Consider the following 22,489-nt stretch of genomic DNA (forward strand, 5'->3'; position numbering starts at 1 on the left):
GAAAAGAAAGCACAACGCAGTTCCAATTAGTTTGGGAGTAATAATCACGGGTTTGGCCTGTAAACTGATATCAGAAATATTAAATCATGTTACACACTCACTGACAGTCAGTGTTGCACAAGATATGAACAGTTCATCAGTACAGTAACACTGCTCCAGCGTAAATAACAATAAAGCTCACCTTTAACAACAGACTGCAACATATAAACTAGAATTTTTTAAGGTCTAATGTTTTTTTTTTTTGTTTTTTTTTTGCTCAGAGTGTAAATAAATAATATTAATATATTTCAACATGTTAACCAGAAATAAACTACATGGTGCTAAACAGAGGCCGGGGCCCATTTGAATGTACTTCACTTCAGCTGACAGACACTGTTGTGCTGCTAATGTTGCCACCGCAGTGGCATTTGTTTCCATTTGCATAGATGACCGTTTGTATCCGTGCTTTCCTTTCCATGGGTCTACTGTTATCCCGGGCTACAGTCGGAAAAAGTTTTCCCTCCTGCTTTGATTATTAAAAGTAAAGGCCACGAGGGCTGAGCACGCCAGCTGAAATATGGGATAAATAAAATGTGTCACAGTTTTACATCAACATGCAACATGCAAGATATTTATCAGTTAAAGGAAGCAATGTCAAAATTTCCACCAGCAACCTGTTCAGGAGATAGTGACACAATGCAGCCACAGCTCTGTAGTTCATTGTCTTACATGAGATTAGACACATCCCATCACAACACTGTTCTCACTAATCTTACTAAGCCATGTCTATAATATCAATGTATGACACCCAATGTAACTGTACAACTTGATAAACATAACATAAAAAACAAACAAACAAAAAAACAATCTAGACACAGTCTACAGTACTGAGTGTCAATGGTTAAAACACAAAGAGAACTTTGGTGTCACTTCAGCTTGTAATGCATCCACCAATTGGAAACAGGTTGATCTTTACCAGCATGTCAATAAATTAATGCAGGATTTCCAAATGACAGAGAGGAAAGCTGGAAAAGATAAGGTGTTCTGGAGAAAGACTGAAGAAGCCTCTGATCCTGTTTCGACGACTTCTACTCCTGTACAAACACTCCGATTAATCATCTATCGTCTAGAAGATGGCGTTTGTGACAAGCCCATCAACCATAACCGAAGCATTAGATGGAGAAAAGACAATCGTGTCATCCTGGGTTTTGGAAAAGACAAAAATTTGCAATATGAAAATTAGCAGGTTTATTGATGATTAAAGTAGTTTGTAGCCAAGGAGAAGACATCATTTGGTGCATGTGATTAATTACCATCATGCTACACCTTTATTTATTCACTCAGAATTGTAAGAAGTCAAAGATTATTGCCTACTACTTCTCCTCGTGTCAAAACACGACATCATCTGTCCAAAAATATGCTTCCACATTTCAAAACGGCGCCAACAGATGAAAGCCACAGGTTGCCGATTGGCCGTGTTCCTGCACTGCTGTATTAGATATCACGCCTAGTGGCACTAAGTGACAATGTAGTGGTGACACTGACGGCACAAGTGAAGCCTGAGACCGATGACAAGCACAGACGCTCCAAACAGAGCCATGTTGTTCCCCTTGGCTTGGCTGGGCCTGGGAACTCAACGCCGACTCTCCCAACGGCCCCAGCCCTCACACAACACGACACCAAGACTACTGCAGCCACTCTCACTGTGGGCCCCAAGTGCCTTTAATGGCGATTCTTGTAATGTTTGAGCTCCGGACAGCTCCAAGATCCAAAAAAAGAGCACATTATTCCACAAAGCCTCAACGTTAGCCATGAAATTCAATATAAGCCAAAAGAGATCAAGACCACAAATAAACTTAATTGGTAAATGGTAAATGGTAAATGGACTAGTTCTTATATAGCGCTTTTCTACTCAGTATGAGCACTCAAAGCGCTTATACAACCTGTTTGCATTCACCCATGCACTCCCATTCATACAAGCACTTCCATTTTTACAAAGCTAAGTGCTTTTAATTAACTAACATTCACACGCATACATACTCCGACAGAATGGTCGGAGAGCAACTTGGGGTTAAGTATCTTGCCAAGGATACATTGGCACGTAGCCTGGAGTAGCCAGGATTCGAACCGCTGACCTTCCGATCAGTAGGTGTCCTGCTCTACCTACTGAGCTACAGCCACCCCGTGGCACCCCATGTCTATAATCTTTTTTTCCCCTTTCAATATAACTGGTAACATCTTCAAAGGTTTTATATGGCCTAAGACCCAAAAATATTCAATTTGATATCATACAAAAATAGAATAAGTAGTAAAGTTTTACAGTGGAGAAGCTGGAAGTAATTTTTCCAAAAAGATCTTAAAACAATGAACCAATTATTAACTTTGCAGCAGTTTTATTTTTACTCCTAGCAAAACAAATAATAATAATAATAATAATTCAAATTAACTTTTTAAATAAATAAAATGCTGATAATTCACAAACCAAAAAATTAACTCCATAATTCTAACACATTTCCACAGTTCAGTGTTTGCACAAAAGATCTTTGCAGCTTTCACCAGACTAGCTTCTTATAAGCAGGCATTAACAGTGTATAAAGATACAGGAAGGTGGAACTGCAGTACAATACTGCAGTGGTTTTGCATTTCCAGGGTTCCTGCACACTTTTCAAAGTAATTTTAAGACCTTTTAACACTTCCTAAAGACCTAAATAAGGACAAATTAATACCACTTCCATAGGAAAACAATACCAACTCTAGCAGTGTTTTATCTCCTTATATAACAACTGAATGGCTATAATGTGAAGGGTTGCCTTAACCTAATGCTTAACAATAACACTGTGGGCAGTTTATCATGCAGTGTCACCAGTCTTTGGTCCAGAAGGAGCTGTAAAAGTGAAACACTCAACGGACAATGAAGTTTTCCAAATTTGAGCATAGAGTTTTTTTTTTATTTTTGTACGTAACTCGACTGCCTTAAATCCCGTTGTTCTAAGTTTAAGTTTTTCAGCACATCATGAAATTACATGAAAAAAAAAAAAAAAAAAACTTAACACCACCAACAACAACTAGAGCTATAGTGCTTTATTATTCCCACATTTTCTCATCTCTCTAGTGCTTCTGCAGATGTGAACGCAAGATACAAATACAAAAAAAAAAATTTACATTTAAAAAAAGGCATCAATTAAAACAATATATAGGTTTTAAAAATAACTATTTCTGACCAGATACAGTAGCATGTTTGATAATGTATTAGAACTATGGACGTATGCTTAGATCAGAAATCAGTCCGATTGTGACTCGATAACGATGACATCCTGTGCCAGTCTCTTCAGTTCAGCTCTATGTTGCTCAGTGTTTTCTTCACCACGCCATAGCAGCAGCTAGCAGGAGCGCTAACGTAGTATGGAAGAGGCCAACAGCGAAGCGGCAGTAATTTGGAGGTATTTCATGCCTGCTACAGCTTCTATTTGTATGTCTGCAAGCATTTTTTACTTAACTGCTAACTGTGGTCGAGTGAGTCGGCACAACTGAAAAGCTCAAACGACAAATTTGACTCCTCTAGCGTGTTTACTTTCACATTATATAAAAAGGTATGAGCTATGAGAATTTCTGCTTCTTGTCAGCTCCACAAATGAACCCCCTAACCCACAAACAAAGCAGAAAAAGGAGAAACTAGTGTGACTTTTAATGACTCTCACTTAGAGCTGAAATGAGACTATAAATTACATGAACAGCCACAGCTTTATTAATTTTTCCACTGTATTTATACCAGACTTGTTATTTTTTATTTCACTAATAGATATCAATGCTGTAAATGTATATTCAAGATTGCATTGGATTTCACAAAGTTAGCAAATGAGTGCGCAATCCAGAATCACTTACAAACAGCTCCTCTAGATGTCTCCTTTTTAGGGTACCCTGGGTTTTTTCAGAACTTGGAAGAACAGCGAGCCTTGCTAAATTGAAACTTTTAAAGCTCTAATAAGGATTCTGTAACTGAAGGGTGCAAGTGGTATTTCCTAAACTTTGTATTAGGTTACTTGTTTCCAGTTCGCTTTAATTTTGTCCTATGTCTGTAATGTAACATTTTTTATTTTTTTTTTTGGTGTGCTTTTTTGGCCAGATCTACAGATTTTAATCTTAAAAAAAAAAAAAAAAAAAAAAAAAGACTTCCAGGTTAAATAAAGGTTCAATTTAAAAAAAAAAAAAAAAAAAAAAGTTGTGACGTGATGTTGCAATACAGAACTCTTCCTCACAGTGAGAATTTCAGCTTATTTCGACACCAATATCATATTGACATTCAGTATCAGCAGATAATCAAAGCCAAGGTATCAAATCAGAAATGGAAATACAAAAAGTTGGATCAGACTTACCCCAATCCCAACATACGTAAAATTTAAGACCTTTCACAAGTAAGTATAACACTTTAAGAGAGATTATGACCTTAAATTTTTTAAAATGTAAACAAAACTTCTAAAGACCCCCCCAGGAACCCCAATTCCTGAAATTTTACACTGCTGAACAGCTGAAACAGAAACTGCAATCAAATTCACCAGATATAGCATGTCAGTACTTTGTCTTTCCTGTTAAACAGCAGTTATAAAAATAATATTCAAAAACATCCCTGTGTATATCTGCAGCTCTGTATCAGTTTGCCATTCCTGTTCTGTGGCGCTGCACACCCAGTGTCAAACAAGGAACACTTTGAGAATTATGTAAAACATTATCAACATTTCCAACACATGACCTCGTGCTATCGAATGGCTGATCGCACACTGAAAAGATGTGCTCCGACTAGTTATCACTTCCACACTTAAATTCATATCCTCCACAGTAAACACTATGCCATAGAAATGGGTAGTTGTGAAGGGGGTCCGGGGGGGGGGGGGGGGGGGGGGGGGGGCATATTATCATAAAAAACAGGAGATTATATAATAAATACAGCATTGGGTGTCACAACTTTGAGCGATATCAGTAAGATAAGCACATCTGGAGAGAGACAACGTATACCTTCATATGCCATCCAACACACAAGACAAAAGCTGTAACTGCTCTCAAGTATATTCACACAAGTGCAAACGTCTTACCTGTGAATAGTCAAAGTCAGAGAGGGGTGCTATGCTTTTGATGTACTCGATTCTGAATTGGTCCTCTGGGTTGGCTAGTGGGACTGGGGGTATTAAAGTGCTCATCGCAGACACTATAGTCTAAGGAAGGAGAAAAAAACCAAAAAAAAAAACAACAAGCATTAGGCAGGATGAACACGAGGGGAAAAACCTCAAATCTGATCGTAAGCCTGTATAATAATCAGTAAAATGGGATTGCAGGGGGATTCGGTGTATCAACAGAGACACTGAGCACATTTGGGAGGTGATGCAGAATGAAACTCACCACTATGGCATCTTTCACGTTTTTCCGAATATCTTGGATTTTCTGTTTCTTTTCCCTGCATGGGGAGGACAGAGCAGAGGCATCACAACACATTAGACGAGTATGTTTAATTATTTTAAAATAATTAAACATACAGGATAGGTTCTGCATTTGAATATATGTCCCAGAACCTGCAGGTATTAGAGGCAATAAGACTGTGTTACCTTGCTAACCAGAAGTCTGTGCATTTTCCCCGTTATTTTTTTTTTTTGGCCATTTGAGAAATAAAGTTGCATTTAATGCTTGAGTAAATTAAACCCCACTCAAACCCTCTTTGGTGGGCACTAATTATTTGTATATGGAGGAGAAAAAAAGACTGCATATGACCATTTTTCCCCCCCAATCTTGAAACTGCAAGATCATGCCTCCATTTGGGCAAAACAAAATTAAATGCACACACAAAAAAAGAGGGATTTCATACAGTTACATGACTCTGACATAAACTGGGCCTGTTTAAAATAGTCACTGTTAAGATCAATGCCATGCAAGGCCTTGCAGCAAAACAAATCATCAATAATAGGCCTGTGTCGATCACAACCTTTCACCCTCTCACATAAAACAGGAAACGGCAAATTATTTACCATCTGTGTAACACTGACATTCTCACATATGTATGATAACTGTGCACGAAAAGGAGTGTGTATATGTGTGTGTGTGTGGAGAGAGAGAAGGGGGTGGGGGGTAGTGGAGGACGATATTAGCTGCTTTGCATGGGAAACTGGGCCCAACAGGCGCTGCAGTGCCTGGGGAAAATCCATTCACAGGCTATCTTCTGGCCTCGACAATGTTATTCATTAGGAGGGGAGCCATGAAAATAAGCATTAATATGATTTTAAGCCGCTGATGTTGGCGTTTAACAGGCGTATTGAGCAGCACTCACTCTGCGTTGAAGCCGTTGACGTGTAGAATCCTCATCTGCTTCACAATGGTGCTTTTTCCGGACTCTCCCGCACCTTCGAAAATACACCCAAAAAAATACACAAAAACATCACAAAATGACCACAAATACGGACATCCTGATTAGCATAAACCCCCCCACGCAAAAGCAAAAAACCAAACAAAAATAATCTGGAAATGAAGCCAGCTAATTGCAGGCTCTGGAGCTTCGCTTCCATCAATATCCACCCCCATGACATATTATTGCAAGCGCTGTCAAATGGGGCTACGTGTTCGGTAAACGAAAGGGATTACGGTTAGCTCACATTTCAGACAGCCATCACATATAAAGCAGCCTTACCCAGTAATAAGAGCCTGTGTGTGGCTTTGTACGCTTGTCTTTCCTTTTGCAACTGTTTTTCTATCTTTTTATTAGCCTCTCGTTGTGCCTTTTCGTCGATGCGTTGATCTTCAGTCTTGCTGTTGCCCAAACAACCCATCTTCCGTCGCCCTAACCCTTCCTTGTGAAACCGTAAAAAATATATATATTTTTAAAAAATGACACCTGGGATTATATTGCGGGTTGAAATACCACAAGAATAGGTCTGGTGTGAAATAAAAAAGGGAAAAAAAAAAATCACAGCGAGGCTTCTCCGTCGGAGGGAGGAATATGTTCCCCGTTACAATTCCGCTTTAGCCGCAGCCAACCGTCATCCAAACGTTTGCTAGTTTACAAGCCAAACGAAGAATAGCGACTCGCTTCAACGGAGAAATCTAAAAAAAATAGACATAAATAAGAAGAAAGAGGGGGGATTCAGTTTCTGGGAATCCAGTCAACTGTTCCTATCGCGTTTCCAACCCCTCTCTTCTCAGTGTTTTTTTTTTTTTTTTCTATCTGAATTTCTATCAGTATTTCTGTCTCTTTAACTCAGCACTGCCTCTCTCTGTAGCACCAGGAAGTAGCCGTGCACCGCGGAGGTGGAAAACAAACCTGCGTTAAACTGTAACATTAACAACCCGCACTGATAGAGCATTTTATAACTTCTGTGCCAAAAGGAGACGAGCCGTTCCCGATTTAGTCCTTTTGCTGCCCTGCTATCAAAGTAATCAGCAGAGGAGTGGAAACCCGGACGCGTCTCTCTCGGTTGCTTTGCGAGAGGGGTTGGGTCTCTTCTCGTTGGCTTTCAGTCAGTGAGACAGCCCTGACCCTAAACTGGCAACCCATTTACACCGACTTTCTGCGTGCGCACTGGGTTTTTACCTGGCTCAGGTATTTACAGTAGGCTACAGGTCTGGCAACATATCAGAGCGGTCCTGAGCAGGGGCGTTTCTACGAATTGTACGACTGAGAACAAGCCAGGGCCCCACAGGAAATCAGAATATTTGAGGAATTAAAAGAAAAAAAAAAAAAAAAAAAAATATATATATATATATATATATATATATATATATATATATATATATATATATATATATATATATATATATATATATATATATATATATATATATATATATATATATATATAATTTTTTATTTATTTATTTATTTTTTTACAAATTACTGTGAAACCAAGCTTTTATATATAAAGGCTTGGCTTCAGCTCCATTAAGACAGACTGAAATGAAGTGGCAATCTGTCCTGTGATCTGACGAATAAAAAATTTAAATATGAAAATACTTTTGGAAATCATGGACACTGCTTTCTCTGGACTAAAGGGGAGGGATTACGTCTTTTTGGGGAAGGCTTTACACATTTCAGCAAGACTATGCCAGCATTTCCAGTATTATAACAGTAAGAGTCCAGGTGCTAAATTGGCCTGCCTCCAGCACAGATCTGTCACCCACTTTGATAGTGAGCTTTTTGTTGTTAATAAATAACTGGCGCTGCAGCATTTACTTACTTAAAGGATCTGAGTACCTAAAGCTTCACCGTCTTTGACAGTTCAAGAGATACATTTGAGAAATCCTTGTTTTCCTAGATTTTGTATAATTGTTCTCATTTTAGTTTTGATTACTGGATAACTTTAACTGTTTAACTTTAACTGAGAACCAAGAATTGTGTGCACTCAGCAGCCACTTTGTAAGGTATACCTTTTCAACTGTCCAGCCAATCACGTAACAACTCAATGCATTTAGGCATGTAGGTCAGGACAACATGCTAAGGTTCAAAGTGAGCATCAGACTGGGGAAGAAAGGTGATTTAAGGGACTTTAAATGTGGCGTGGTTGTTGGTGCCAGATGGGCAGGTCTGAGTATTTCAGATGATGAGATGAGATTTTCCTCATATAACCATCTCTGGGGTTTGCAGGGAGTGGTAGTGGTCTAATGGTGTATGGGATATTTTCTTGGCACACTTTAGGCCCCTGAGCATCATTTAAACACCACAGCCTACCTGAGTATTGTTACTGCCATGTCACAAAGCTCAAATAATCTCAAACTGGTTTATTGAACATGACTGAGTTCACTGCATTCAATTGGCCTCCACAGCCACTAGATCTCAATCCAAAAGAGCACTTTTGGGATGTGATGGAACAGGGACAAATCTGCAGCAACTCTGTGATGCTATCATGTCAATACAGACCAAAATCTCTGAGCAATGTTTCCACCACCATGTTGAATCTATGGCATGGAACATACTGCAGCTGCGGAGGCAAAAGGGAGCTCAACCCAGTACTAGCACGGTATACCTAATAAAGTGGCCATGAGCCTATATACTGAAACTTAGGAGCATACACAAACTGTCAGCCTTATTTAAGGAAGTGTTACAAGCTAAACTTGAGTCAGGGACAAGTGCTATAGGCATTTGTTTATATCAATCAAGATATAGCAACATGATGATCTAGATCTAGTAAATCATCCTGCTGTAAAATTGCACTGATACCAACAGGAGATAAAATGCTATTTAGGTCTGTTAACATCAGTATAAAAGTTATCACCAACCCCGCCACAAAATGCAAAGTCCAACTGGTGCAGCACAAGAATATTTTAATTATATGTTAAGTAACGATAAAAGAAATGCCTCAGAATTTCGTCATTTATGAAACTCTATACTCAGCAGGCATTAAAGTTAAGTTTGCCTGTGACACAGTGTACACGCCCACCCTCTGTACTGCAGGGCTCACTGTAGAAAGAGATGTTAAGGATGTTAAATAAGTGCTTAGTGCAACATCTTCTTCTACTCATAAATGTTTACCTGCCAGAGGCTAAACCAATAAACCAACCATAAACCATGGACCACCACAGGATGAAGGATTTATCCCACAGACCATCCATCTGAGAGTTAGTCTGGAGCTTACACTTACTGTAGATCTACAACCAAATGAACAGTACTTAATTCAGATCAGTTAATGGCATTTGATAAAGTTTGATAATGAGTGCCGTCTGGTATTTCTGTTTAGCTTGTGATGGCTTCTTCTCTACCAGAATGAGGTGTAGGTTTTGCTAAAGTCAAGCTTTAATATAACCAACACCAGCTTTTACATTTAGGCTTGCATTGTGTTATTTGTCAAAGCAGTATTCATGAAAAGTTTAAATTCACATCATCGAATTACAAAATGTATTGTACATATGTGTTATTATCATCACTCATATATCACTGAACAGCAAGGCAGAGAGCAAACACGGGGAGTTATTTTTTGTAACATATCCCAAGGAATTTGCAATTATTCTCTCCAAAATGCAAATACTAGTTTTCTGTAGTGAAATTAGTACAACAAAGTTGTGCAGCATTAATATCAAGTCTGAAACTCTCACTTCACCTATAGTGGTGCGTGGCAGTATTACCACCATAAATACTCCATCACCAAAAGAGGAAAAAAAAATCCGACTCCCGGCCTTAGAAAGCAAGGTCAAAACAAGGGGGTGGCAAACACCACCCTCTAGTGGTTATAATGAAGCATTGCATGCATGCTGTCAGCTTCTTATGAATGATGCAGAAGTAGGTTTTGCTGCATAAATTATTGTCCTTTTTAGGAAGTACCGTCTGATATTTATATTTAGCTTACCGCTGCTTCCTCTTAACTAGACTAAAAGTGTGTGCCAATGCTCATTTTTCTTTTAAGTCTCTCTCCAAACAGAAATTGCTCTCATTTATCTGTCCTTCACCTGTTTTTCCCTTTTTTTTTTTTCTTTTTAAAATTTGTCCACGATTTGACACAAGTCACATACAGCTGGCGAAGAAGAGAGGTTTCTCTATGTTCCACATAAATTCAAGATGCATTTACATGATTACAAAATTTAAGCATGAAAACTTGTTTTTGATATCAAGTGCAAAAACATGCAACCGAAGGCAAAAGAGAGGCCGACCCAGCACGAGCAAGGTGCACCTAATAAAGTGTCCATGAGTATATATACTGAAAGTGCCACAAGTTAAAATTTAGTCAGGGATACGTGCTATAGGCTTGACATCATTCGGGATATAGCAACATGATATTTGAGCATAAATTTGACTGTGCAAAAGACACAAAAAAGGGAAGGAAATCTTTTTTATATCTTACTTTAGGGCGAACTTTTGAAGCAAATTTCATCAGATTTGACTGGAAATTCTATTCGTACATTTTTTTAGGTCTAAGTGACCATTGAAGTTAAAGTTAATGTTCATAAATCTTCAAAGTAACAAGCCAAATAAATGCCCAAAGCGCTTTGAAGATGGCAGTGAGAACTGGCTTTTTGGTAATGTACAAGGCTCTCTATCCAGAAGTTTAACCTTTGAACTGAAAAATAATACATGGAAGAGTTTGAATCTACCAGTATGCCATCTGTAAGGGTCACTCCATAAAAAAAGGATTTGATTTTGTTTTGTATAAGAACTTCAGTACATTTAATGAAGCCATGCAAAAGTTTACTGTCACCGGGAATTTTTTGAGTTACAGGCCCCTGAAGAACAAGGGGTGGGTTAAAATTTGGTACTTTGAGCACTCAAAACATTTTTTCCCAGATGTTTTGAGCGCTCATTACTTTATAATTACAGGAAATATCCACATTAAATTTTCAGGGCTGAAAAATGCATTTAAGCTCTGTTAAAGCCTGAAACCAAATCAATTTTACACCCACTCTAAGTGTCACAATCTAAAGCCAAAAATCATGGGATATATTATAGTCTGAACAGTAAAACTGCACCAATTTAATGTCTATGACATAGAGTTACAGAAACTAGCATTGTTGCCCTGGTTCTGTTATCTGGAGAAAACATAAAAAAGTGTTGGTTTTTTTTCCTCTTTTTTTTAATCCCCCAAGGGTCATATCATCATGTGGGATCACTGACTCGTCAAAACAATTTAAAGGCTAAAAAATGTCCCATTTCAATATCAAGCTCATCTTCTAGCCTGTGTCTGTGCCAAAATAATTCCCCAACATAGTCATATTTTGACTGTTTCACGGGCAGTAGAATATACAGTATGAAGGTAAAATTTTGCATGCCTTCATTAAATAGACTGAGGTTATTAGATCAGCTGATTCTGAGGGGTCAGGTGGGACCTTATTTCAGATTTGGTTGATTTTATATGGAATGCAGTAGAAGGCATACTTCCTAATTAAAGTCTATGTCAGTGTATGTGCATATGCAGCCTTGGAAGCAGCTGTAAGATCCCTTACTCTATAACAAGTAAATTTGGTTTTTCAAAGTCTGACATTAATGGGTTTTTTTGCCATTTTCCCACCAAACACATTTAAGCACACCTTGAGTGACTGGGGTATAATTCCCACACCCTATTAGCCCCTTAAACATAGTTGCAAATGATACACAACTGCACTGTGGAAGTATAACACAGGCTTTACAAAAACCATTGCACTTTATTTTTTAATATAATCAAATATTAGGCTTTCTGGCTAGGAAAAGATTAAAACTGCCGGTGGGCTGAGACAAAAACAAATCTAATAATAACTGACACTTGAAAGAGTTCTTTTTTCCACATAAATCTTCTACACTTATTTACTGGCCCAGCTAAACTGAAGCATGTATTGTATAAACGAGGCACGCTTCCAAATGATATCCAGCTAAAATTAGCCTCCTTGAATTTTTTTTTTTTTTTCTGAGGCTGGAAAGAATTTTACAGCACTCTCTGTGGGGACAGAGGTTCTTCATAAAGCATAAATTGTACTGCAAGCATAACGTGAAGAACAACTACGGTCCAATGTCCTTCAAATGTGGCGTGGTTAACTCCAATGAAGCAATCACAACTATCATGACAACTCACACTGCGACCTTGCTATCAGTATCATAAACACGACTGTAATTCATATTCCAGTACCTGCTGTTGCTCATTACATTAACGCTGAGCAATGAGTAGCAAAGTTCAGCAATGGTCAATGATAAAACCCACTTAGACAGAAGCAAAGTTCAGCTGCCTCTGCTTGTATTCGAAAGGGGTGGGGCCTCTGCGAATGAGTAAGATTTTCCAAAGTGTGTGTGTGTGTGTGTGTGTGTGAGAGAGATTTCACATGGAGGATAGCTGCTCAAAAACCAAAAAATAAATAAATAAAACACAGCCATTAATAACTTCCAGTGAGACTCATGTTCAGCCTGCCTCCCTCGTTTCGGTGAATGTTTCTGTCAAACGCGCCACATTGTTAGCAGCCTGTTGTTCAGGCTCATGAAGGTGATAAGGCTGAGATATGAAAGAGCCAGTTAAGGACATCTAGGAAAGCTGTAACAGATATTATCACAGGCCTGTGCCGAATCTGAGCCAAGAGGACAAACAATGAAGTAACTTCCTCTCCAAGAAATCATAGGAACTTTCCTTCCACTTCCCATCCCTGTATTCCTGTGCTGCAAGTATTTAAGAAAAAAAAAAGTCCTGTAAAAGGATTTCAGATTTTCCGAATTTTCTTTTATTTGAACATCTTTAATAGGGAGAGGTTTTTTTTATTGTAAGTTTTGGGAGAATATAAGATCACTGTGCTGTGAGAAGTCATTTTGATAACTGCACACTGATTTCTGGGTCTAAATAGATCAATTACAGGGCCCATTTTTGATTAAAATGAGCCATCTCGATCTGTTCTACATGTAAAGAGCATGCATCACATGTATAGCTCTTAAAGCCTTTAATAAAGGGATTGTTCTAAATTTAGAGAAGTTATCACTAAATAGATTTCTATGCGTATATAATTCTGTGTAACCAAATCAGCAGTGCAGTCTACACAAACAAGCCTTTAACCTCCTGGGACCCTGCATCCTGATATGGAGACATTACGTTTTGACTTTTCTGCACCTTATCTTTATTTTGCTCACCATGTTTTATACTTTGTTAAGCAATGTTGAATTTATTGTCTTATGCTGTAAAATTAACCGACATATTTCCTATTCTTTTTAAAAAGAATTATGTAACAATTATGTAACAACGTAACAACTTCCTGTTCAAAGATGAAGCTTAGTTTTTATACTTATCAGGTATCCGAATAATCCTACATAGCTTGGAGAAAAAAAAAAAAAAAGCATCCCAAACAAGAGGTCGGGTCTCTTAAAATGCTGCCACTTTTGAACTTTAAAAAAGAAAAATATTATCTTATAGAATTTTATAGATTCTTTTTATATGTGTGAACAGACTTGACAGATCTGGTCAGTAAAATTATTCCCACTATGAGGGAAGCAGTGAGCAGGAACTATGATCCAACGTGCCCAGGGTTTTTGACAAATTGGTGGAAAACAGTGTTTCCATATTACACACATTGGATATTAACACTTTGCAGAAAGATCAACACTTAAACACACTTATGCCTACTGTTGAATTCAAAGGCACTATAAAGAAATTGGTTGTTTTGTGGCTTTATGCTGCAGGTATTTGTATATGTTGCACTTTTACACCATCATCTGCTACCTTAGCCATGGTCTCTCCTGTGAAAGATTTGCTCTCAATGGGACTTCCTAAATAAATAAAAGATCATTTTAAAATGCATTTTAGCAGTCCTCTTTCAAACCTAAAGGTCCAGAGAGCTGGAAACCCTTCCACAAAAAATGTGACTGATTTTACAACTGAGGCAAAACTAATGCTTAAATCTCTGGTCACTGCTCTTATTTTGTTCTTCACTGTTATTCTCAGTCACTATCTATTCTGTTTTATTTGTTCATGTTCATTTTAAACCTTAACCCACCGTTTAATATGCAAATTATTTGTGGTTAGAAGTCCTACATTCATTTCTACAGATGCATTTTGCTTAAATATAATGCTGTTTACATGCAGGGTCCCTGCTATATATATAAATCAATACAAATCAGTTCTATATGCATTCTGCATGATATTTTTCACCTGATTAATTGACAAATGGAGTCTTTTCTAAAATGTGAGGAAATGTTGCTAAATGTTTATCAGTTTCATAGAGCCAAAGATGAAACTGTCAATTTTTGTTGGTCTTGCAGTCCAAAATCCAAAGATATTCAACCTGCTGTCTCAGCAGACTAACAAATGGATCTCGTAAATATCTATAATTGAAAAAGCTTGAACCAGTGAAGCTTTGCTAAAATACTTTTTAAAACTGATAAATTGTCTCAGCTCTACAATAAATTATAGTTGGTATTAATAACCTGCTGTATTACCAAATAATATCTTACAAAATAACAGAGGGGAAAAAAAAACTTAACTTTTAGTTTAAAAAGAAAAACAGTTCAGCAGGTTTACTTCATATTAACTGAGATGCAGGCAGTACATCTCCAGTACAGTACTGATCTGCTTTTCAAAAGTTATGTAGTTCCAGATTTTAACCAAATCTGATCAATGTCCAAATTAATGCTTATTTACACCTAAAAAACACTAAACAATGAGTACTGTAATATCAATCATTTTATGCAGGATTTTCCATAAAACCTACTCAAGGTTCTGCACATTTTTTTCCAGTGGCTGTAACAATGTCCAAAATATTACCCATCAGCTTTTTCTGAATATTTGAACATTAATGTGATTGTATAAATATCACCAAAATGAGCTCAGACCTAGCACGGCAGCCCCCTTCAGGATCAGCATTCGTTCCTCATAGCCATCGTAATTGAACTAAATTACTGCAGCAAATATATACTGAAAAAAGTGACCTAGATTAGCTGCCATACATTGCCTTGAAATGTAACACTATTTGAAAGGTGTCCACTTTCAGAGGAACACAAACCACCTCGGTCCTCTGCAACAGGAGTCCTGCTGGAGACTGGCAGGCTATAAAGCCCCGAAGGCCTCTCGGGAAAACCCAGAGGTGGCCCGTGAGGCTGCTGGGTGTACCAGGACAGCCAGTCGGCTCCCAGAATAACTGTGATCCTAAGGAGGCAGCTACTGAAGTAACACAGGTCAAACATGCTGTAAGCTTCCATGGAAGAATGTATGACAGAAGCCTGTGCAGCTTCATTAGGATGAGCCATTTCTTCCTGTGTGTAATTAGTGAGAGCTGTTTACTCAGGAAATTAAACTGGCAGCCATTTATAATAATTGAGGAAAGAAGCAGTGCACTTTTTGAAGTAAAGCAAATGCATGCGATACAGCACCAAGCCTGACATAAGACTGTGAAAAACAACAGTGCACCAGTTCTGTTATTGCAAATGTGTCAACATCCGAGTCTTTTATAGTCCGGTTAGCTCTGGTGACTCTTAAACATCTGCTCCTGGTCAAGATTTTCTCTTTTGAAAAATTAAGTACTGTGCAAGTTTTATTTTAAATTAGTGGGGTGAAATAACACGACTTACAAGCTAAATCTATGTCAAATATGACTGTATTAATGAAACTGTAATCTCAAAAGCAGCCGGAAGAGAAAACTCAAAGATGGGTGTTAAATTTTAGTTTGTCTGCTAAGGTTCTGAGGCGGTTAAAACAAGCCTTTACTCACATCTGTTGGTGAAGCGGTCCAGCCTGACATCTCCATCATTCTGAGTATAACACTGAGATACTGCTGATATATTTGAATTGTATAAACAAACCATCACTGGGAGCCAGTAATAGTCTGGTCAAGTATAGAAGTCTTGTACTTTATATAAAGTACAAGACGATACTATGAATTCACTGGTTATATTTAAGGTTATAAGGGACACATTACACATGGCCAAACCCCCAATTAATGGGTTAAAACCAATCAGTTATAAAAGCTGAATAACCTATTTGAAGTCATAAATGAAGGTGTAATAAGCAAACTGAAGGTTAGAACTTGAATCACTCTAGAAGTCTGGACTCTGAGGGGATTGATTCACCATATTTGCTTATTAAACCCCACTATGCATACAGTTATTGAAGACCCCTACTCTAAATGTGCAACAGCTAGCTATCCGTTTTAAACCTATTATAATATACTGTATCACACATGCTTTCAGAGCTTATAGGCAAAAGCTAAGTGGTTTCAATGCATCTTAATGAAACTCTTTAACCATTTTTTTTATTTATTTAACTCTTTTGTTTTTTTAACAGACTATTTTTGGTATCTCCAGACAGATAACACACTTAAAAATAAACCTTTAAAGATCCACAAGAGCCAAATTTAGCACATAGTGTATGATACAAATAACCTCATCCCTATCCATTTTCTACAGTTATTCCATTTGTCAGTGTTGTTCAAGCTGTTTTATTGGTAATCCCTAAAATGAGATCACAGGCTTCTATACATTCAACTATGCTGTTTATTAAAGTGCACTGCATTTATTTATTGAAACCCCTTACTGTAAATGTGCAACAGTTTCACCAATCATCCATTTGTAACCTATAATAATGTAATATATCATACATAACTTCTGGAGCCTTTTTTTGCCCTGAAGCCAAAAGTTAGTAGGGTTGTTTTTTTGTTGGGGGTTTTTTTTTGTTTGTTTTTTTGTTTTTTTTACAAGAGCCCAACTGATACATTGGTATCTGCGTGTATCTTCGTGTAAGTTGTGCAATTAACTTTGGGGTTTTTTGTGGTGGTGGTGGTGGGGGGCAACTTTAAAATGGTGTTGATTAGCATTATAGTACTCTCAGCAATGTCTATAGAACATGCAGCAGAGCAGCCTCACAGATGAGCAGGCAAAATCAAGTTCCTGCAAAGTTAAACAATGACCCATAATGGAACTCTAACATACTGAATGTACAAATACATGTATGTAAAATATATCACATAAATCTCGGCCTGCCTTGGCTCCCGTATCAGACAGGCTCCAATTGTTATAACACATCTTTGCATATTATAGCCTTTCACAAGCAGCCTACACTATACCCTATATTGCAGAGTGGAACATTTAACCATACTGTACCGCACAACACAGTTCACTTATTTATTGAAAAAACACATTTATAAACATTTAAGAGCTAACCAGAGAGCTGTTTTCTGTGTGTAAACTAAACGGGCGTGAGGCACAACAGCAATAAGCTAAATGATCTCTATGCAGTACATATTTGTACACTAAGGTCACCTTACACTTTTTATGGATTCATTAACTGGAAAAAAAAAGATTACTGTATAACTAGATGTACCTGTTGTCACTGGATATACAATTACACAAGTGGTTCACAGATTATGTGCCTTTCGATTTCATGCCAAACTCACAATATTATTTCAGCTCCACAAGAAGTAATGAACGAGATGTAAATGTACTGCAATAGTACACAAAGGGTCTGATTGACGGTGAGGAGGTAGAAACAGACTGCTTCCTTGTGTGGACCAAACTACAACCATCTAAATTGTAGCTGTCGTTTAGGTCGAGATGCTGCACATGTGCTATCCAAAGCGGCTTCACCCGACAACATATAATTCAAAAGAAGAATTAACAATGTTTCAAATTACAAGTAAGCTATTTCCTGCAAATACAAATTGAGGCACGCCTTGAAATTCTGGCATGCCCTTCAAGTGTGCCTTGAGCACAAAATGTGTGAAAGCCACTGATTTATGCTAGAACCTCTAAATTATCATTTAAATTATACTAGAGCATTACTAGTGTAGCCTATATTAAAGTCTATTTGTTGGGGGGGTAAATGATTTTAAAGCTCATGAGAGCTGGATAGAAATGACCAAACAGCCAAATCTAAGGCACCTCTAGATACCTTTACGCAGCAAGCCTACTACACTGTGCTCTATATGACACTACAGAGTTGTAAATGTGCCAGTTAATGAAAAAAAAAATAATTAAGAAATCTTTGGTTTCTGTTGTCCTGGACAGATGCCACACTCATACTACAATATACTACACAAGGCAATTATGGCCCAATAGCCTCCAGCTAAGAGGTCTCTGTGTACCCATGTATGTTGATCCCTGTTTATCACAGTCTACATTACGCTTAATTGGCTATTCAGAAATCCCTATAACCCTAACTGTAACTGGAAAGGAAGGATCCGATAGTCTAAATGTCCATCTTCATCATTTGTCATTGACAGCCGCGGGGAGTTTAGTCTTCACAGTCAAGCCAACAGATGTGGCAACAGGCCTCGCCAGAGCAGTGACATAATTTCTGGAAAGGCCAGTGCGTTTTTTGGTTTCTAATAATAAAACTGAGGTACAAAACCTACCGAGCAGCAGCAGCCGATGCGTCTGTTTGTACTCCCGTTTGAGCTCCTTCAGCACCCTGTCAATATTCTTACTGACTTTCTTCGCCTCCTTCTCGGCCTCCTTCTCCTCCACCAGCAATTTGTCACAGTTTTTCTGCTTTTGGGTGCTTGTTTTTTGCAGCAGCTGTAAGCGTCGGCCGCGGTCCTTCCCCGTCCCTTTACCGCTGCCTCCACCTCCGCCACCTCCGTTTTGTATGAGCACACCGTCTGTACCTGTGTCTCCACGGCGGTGCTCCCCGCCCGGGAGCCTGGCAGGGTCCCCGGGGCGCACCAGGCCGCCGCGTAGCGACGAAGTCTCCCCGCATCCCCCGGTATCTTCCTGGCGAGCTCCCCCGGCGCGTGTAGGCACGGCGGCGTCCGGAGGCTGGTCCGAGTCCGAGGTAGCGTTGGAGATAGAGCCGCTCAGGTCCCCGAAGAGCCGGGGACGCAAACTGTAGCACAGCCCCATGTTGAAACCAATATCTGTCTGTGAATGTGATTTTTCATAAATTAAAATATCAAAAAAATCGCCGTTGTGCCACCAGCCCTAACGAGCCATCGTCACATTGGAGCTCCAGCGGTGCGATTCAGGTCCGAATTTGAGCCGAAAATGTGAATGAATAATGCTCCGACATTTGCTATATGTCATTTTGCATTTTCCCCAGTCAGCCTTCGCTTCGTAGTTAGTGGATCACCTGATCCTTTAGTGGACACTGCGGGTCCACCTTACCGTAAGTAACCAAAAGCACAACCTTAGAGAAAAACGCGTCTATGCGCCGCGCAGACAGTCAACAATCTCACTGCACAGTTGTTAGGTGCAATGTACGGCACGTCACATTACTACAGTATGGCCATTTCGAGAATGCTGGTCATGATTTTCATTCCTCACACTTCATCCCTGCATCTTTAAATCGGCCGGTGTCTCCTGCTCTGTAGACCGTAATCTCTATTTTAACAACAAATGCATCAAAGCATTTCTTTCTTGGGCCCTGCAAGCATTTCCTTGAAACGATCTATGGCGCACACAAGAATGTTAAATAGATAAATTCAAAATGGAATTTTAACTTCTATCACTGTTTCTATGATAAACTAAATATATTTTAGGCATTGCTGTGTGCCTTAACAATGGGATCGACTGTCTTAGGCAGGGGCGTGTCAACAAGTTAGAGTATGGGGTGGCACCATCCCTTCTGTGTCTGCTCAGCTGGTAGTACAAATCACACGCAAATGCTTTGAGTACATTTATCTGTTTTAATATAAACTATAACTGCATACACAACTGGTATAAATTATATTTGTATAATAAATTATAGCAGGTTAAAATAAGCCAGCATTGATGCTCTTGGGAATATTATGAGTTCATTTTATAAGATATATAACCTTATGAAAATGAACTCCATTCTTGCCAGCTGCAACACTAAACTGATGTGCATGTCTGTGCATCTGTTATTAAATACACTGATTAACCCTCTGGGGTCCGGGGTATATTTGGCCATTTTTGATTAATTTTGTTTTTACCTTTATAGTTGACCTTAGAAACTGTTTACCTTACCTTGTTTGGTATCATTCTTTTCAGCACCACCTCATGTGTGTGACTGTATACTTATTCTTTCATTTTGACATACTGTATTAACACACTGGACTTAAAATCACAGAAAAACATAAAATCCGAGTAGAAAAAAGTTACATTTTTTTACTGTAAAAATCACAAACATGCTTAACAAATTATTTTTACAACTTAAAATGCAAATATAAGTTGTAAATTTTCAAAATTTGTGTAAAAATATAGTAAATAATAAAGTTATATACAACTATTCACATTAAAATGCAGGAAAAGATTAAGGCATTTTTCTGTACAACTATTTGCAGAGCAATCAGGACTCACATTAAGATGCTACACAAATTATTTATGCCACCTTAAAAAACAGTTTCTGTCCTCCACAAGACTGAGGGGCCCATCACAGGCAAAACCTGCCATCAATATTGTCTCTTTTACCACTTTTTCACCTGTTCCACAATAGCCAAATGCAGCCAAAGGGGGGAAAAAAGAAACACGTCGAGCATACTGGCAGCAAAAGCAACCAAACCCAAACCTCCAGAACCCCTGAGCACATCTGTGGTCAGCCCACAGACAAGCCACTCTCCACCACAGGAGTAACACTACAACTGCTCAAGCCAACAAAACGCAGACTGCTTCACCACCACTCTCTTCTCTCTCCGGCGCCGCCTCCTATCCGACCTCCTTATATCCTGTGGCTTTGATTTGGGAGGAGACGCCCCTGCTGTAGAGAGAGAGAGAGATCCCGACACAGACAAAACTGCACGCAGCCCTAACAGGCTTAAAACTTTCCTTTTTGATCAAGCTTATATTTAGGGCTGGATCAGGTGACCCTGAACCATCCCTTAGTTATGCTGCAATAGGCCTAGGCAGCTGGGGGTTCCCATGATGCACTTTTTTATTCACCTCATTTCACTCTCTATGTGCTTATACACCACTCTGGATTTAATCATTATTTATTATAATTCTCTGGCTCTCTTCCACAGCATGTCTTTGTCCCATCTCCCTCCCCCCACCCCCAACCCATCACAACAGATGACTGCCCCTCCCTGAGCCTGGTTCTGCCGGAGGTTTCTTCCTGTTAAAAGGGAGCGTTTCCTTCCCACTGTCACCAAGTGCTTGCTCTTGGGGGGGTTATTTTGATTGTTGGGTTTTCTCTGCAATCGTTGTATGGTCTTTAACTTACAATATAAAGCGCCTTGAGGCTTTATATTGTTGTGATTTGATGCTATATAAATAAATTTGAATTGAATTTCACCCAGTGGCAGTCAACAACCTCCAGTGACCACTGACCAACTGGTCAAGGAATATACATTTTTCCTCATGCCTGGAGGTTGCCAGGGATTTGCCAGCCAGTCTCTGGGCCTCTACCAGGGATTGGGTAGCAACATTTAAATGACAGACATATGAATGAATGAATGTGCCACACTGGACCCATTTTAAAACTTCCTATCAGGGGTCATCAGGATATTTGGGGCTGGTGAATGATTTGTTCTTAAATAGGGATTCCCCAAAACACACAAAAACCTTTAATTTATCTGTTTACTGCCAAAGTAATTAAACTTAACTGTAACTGTTTGGAATTTTGATTTATTTTTCCAAGTAATTTTCTGTATTATTCTGTAATTCTTTGTCTCTTTACACGTCAATAGCTTTGCTTCCTGTCTTTGTTTTCCCTCCTTTGTGATTGTCACCCTGTGCTGAATCTGTTTCACCTGTGCTAAATTAACCAGTCAGCCACCTCCTGTCTTTGACTTTCCACTTACCAGATTGTCCTTTTTTTTCTGTGCATAGTGTTTCTTCTGTTTCTCCCTGTGTTTATAATTGATTCCCTTGTGTATGATTTTTTGATCTGTTCATGGATTTTGCCTTTTGGCTGGATTTTGATTACCTGTGACCTGGGTCTTCTGGGTCCCTTTCCCCATGGTTCATTACATCACAAAAGTATGTAAACTGTTTTTTAATGTTATGAATTCTCTTATAAACTGTTCTCATTTATATTGTGAATACAAACAACATCACATTGATCATGTTGCATCAATCCACATAAAATCAGTCAAATATATAAAAAAAAAAAAAAAAAGATTGCACCTAACTCCCTCAGAATCAGGTGATTTTATATATATATATATATATATATATATATATATATATATATATATATATATATATATATATATATATACCTTT

The 22,489-nt window shown here is 38.5% G+C and overlaps 1 protein-coding gene across 1 annotated transcript in view; it reads right to left on the reverse strand.

Moving 5' to 3' along the window:
* Nucleotides 1-19,400, reverse strand: part of LOC115795906 (guanine nucleotide-binding protein G(olf) subunit alpha) — a 56,485-nt gene extending 37,085 nt beyond the window's left edge. Inside the window, 4 exon segments of the mRNA XM_030752037.1 lie at nt 5,067-5,186; nt 5,371-5,425; nt 6,290-6,362; nt 18,724-19,400. Of these exon segments, the coding sequence (XP_030607897.1) occupies nt 5,067-5,186; nt 5,371-5,425; nt 6,290-6,362; nt 18,724-19,210 (735 nt within the window). The 5' untranslated portion in view covers nt 19,211-19,400.
* Nucleotides 19,401-22,489: the final 3,089 nt, after the last annotated feature.

The sequence above is a fragment of the Archocentrus centrarchus genome, chromosome 17 (genome assembly GCF_007364275.1).
Source record: "Archocentrus centrarchus isolate MPI-CPG fArcCen1 chromosome 17, fArcCen1, whole genome shotgun sequence".
Taxonomy (NCBI): domain Eukaryota; kingdom Metazoa; phylum Chordata; class Actinopteri; order Cichliformes; family Cichlidae; genus Archocentrus; species Archocentrus centrarchus.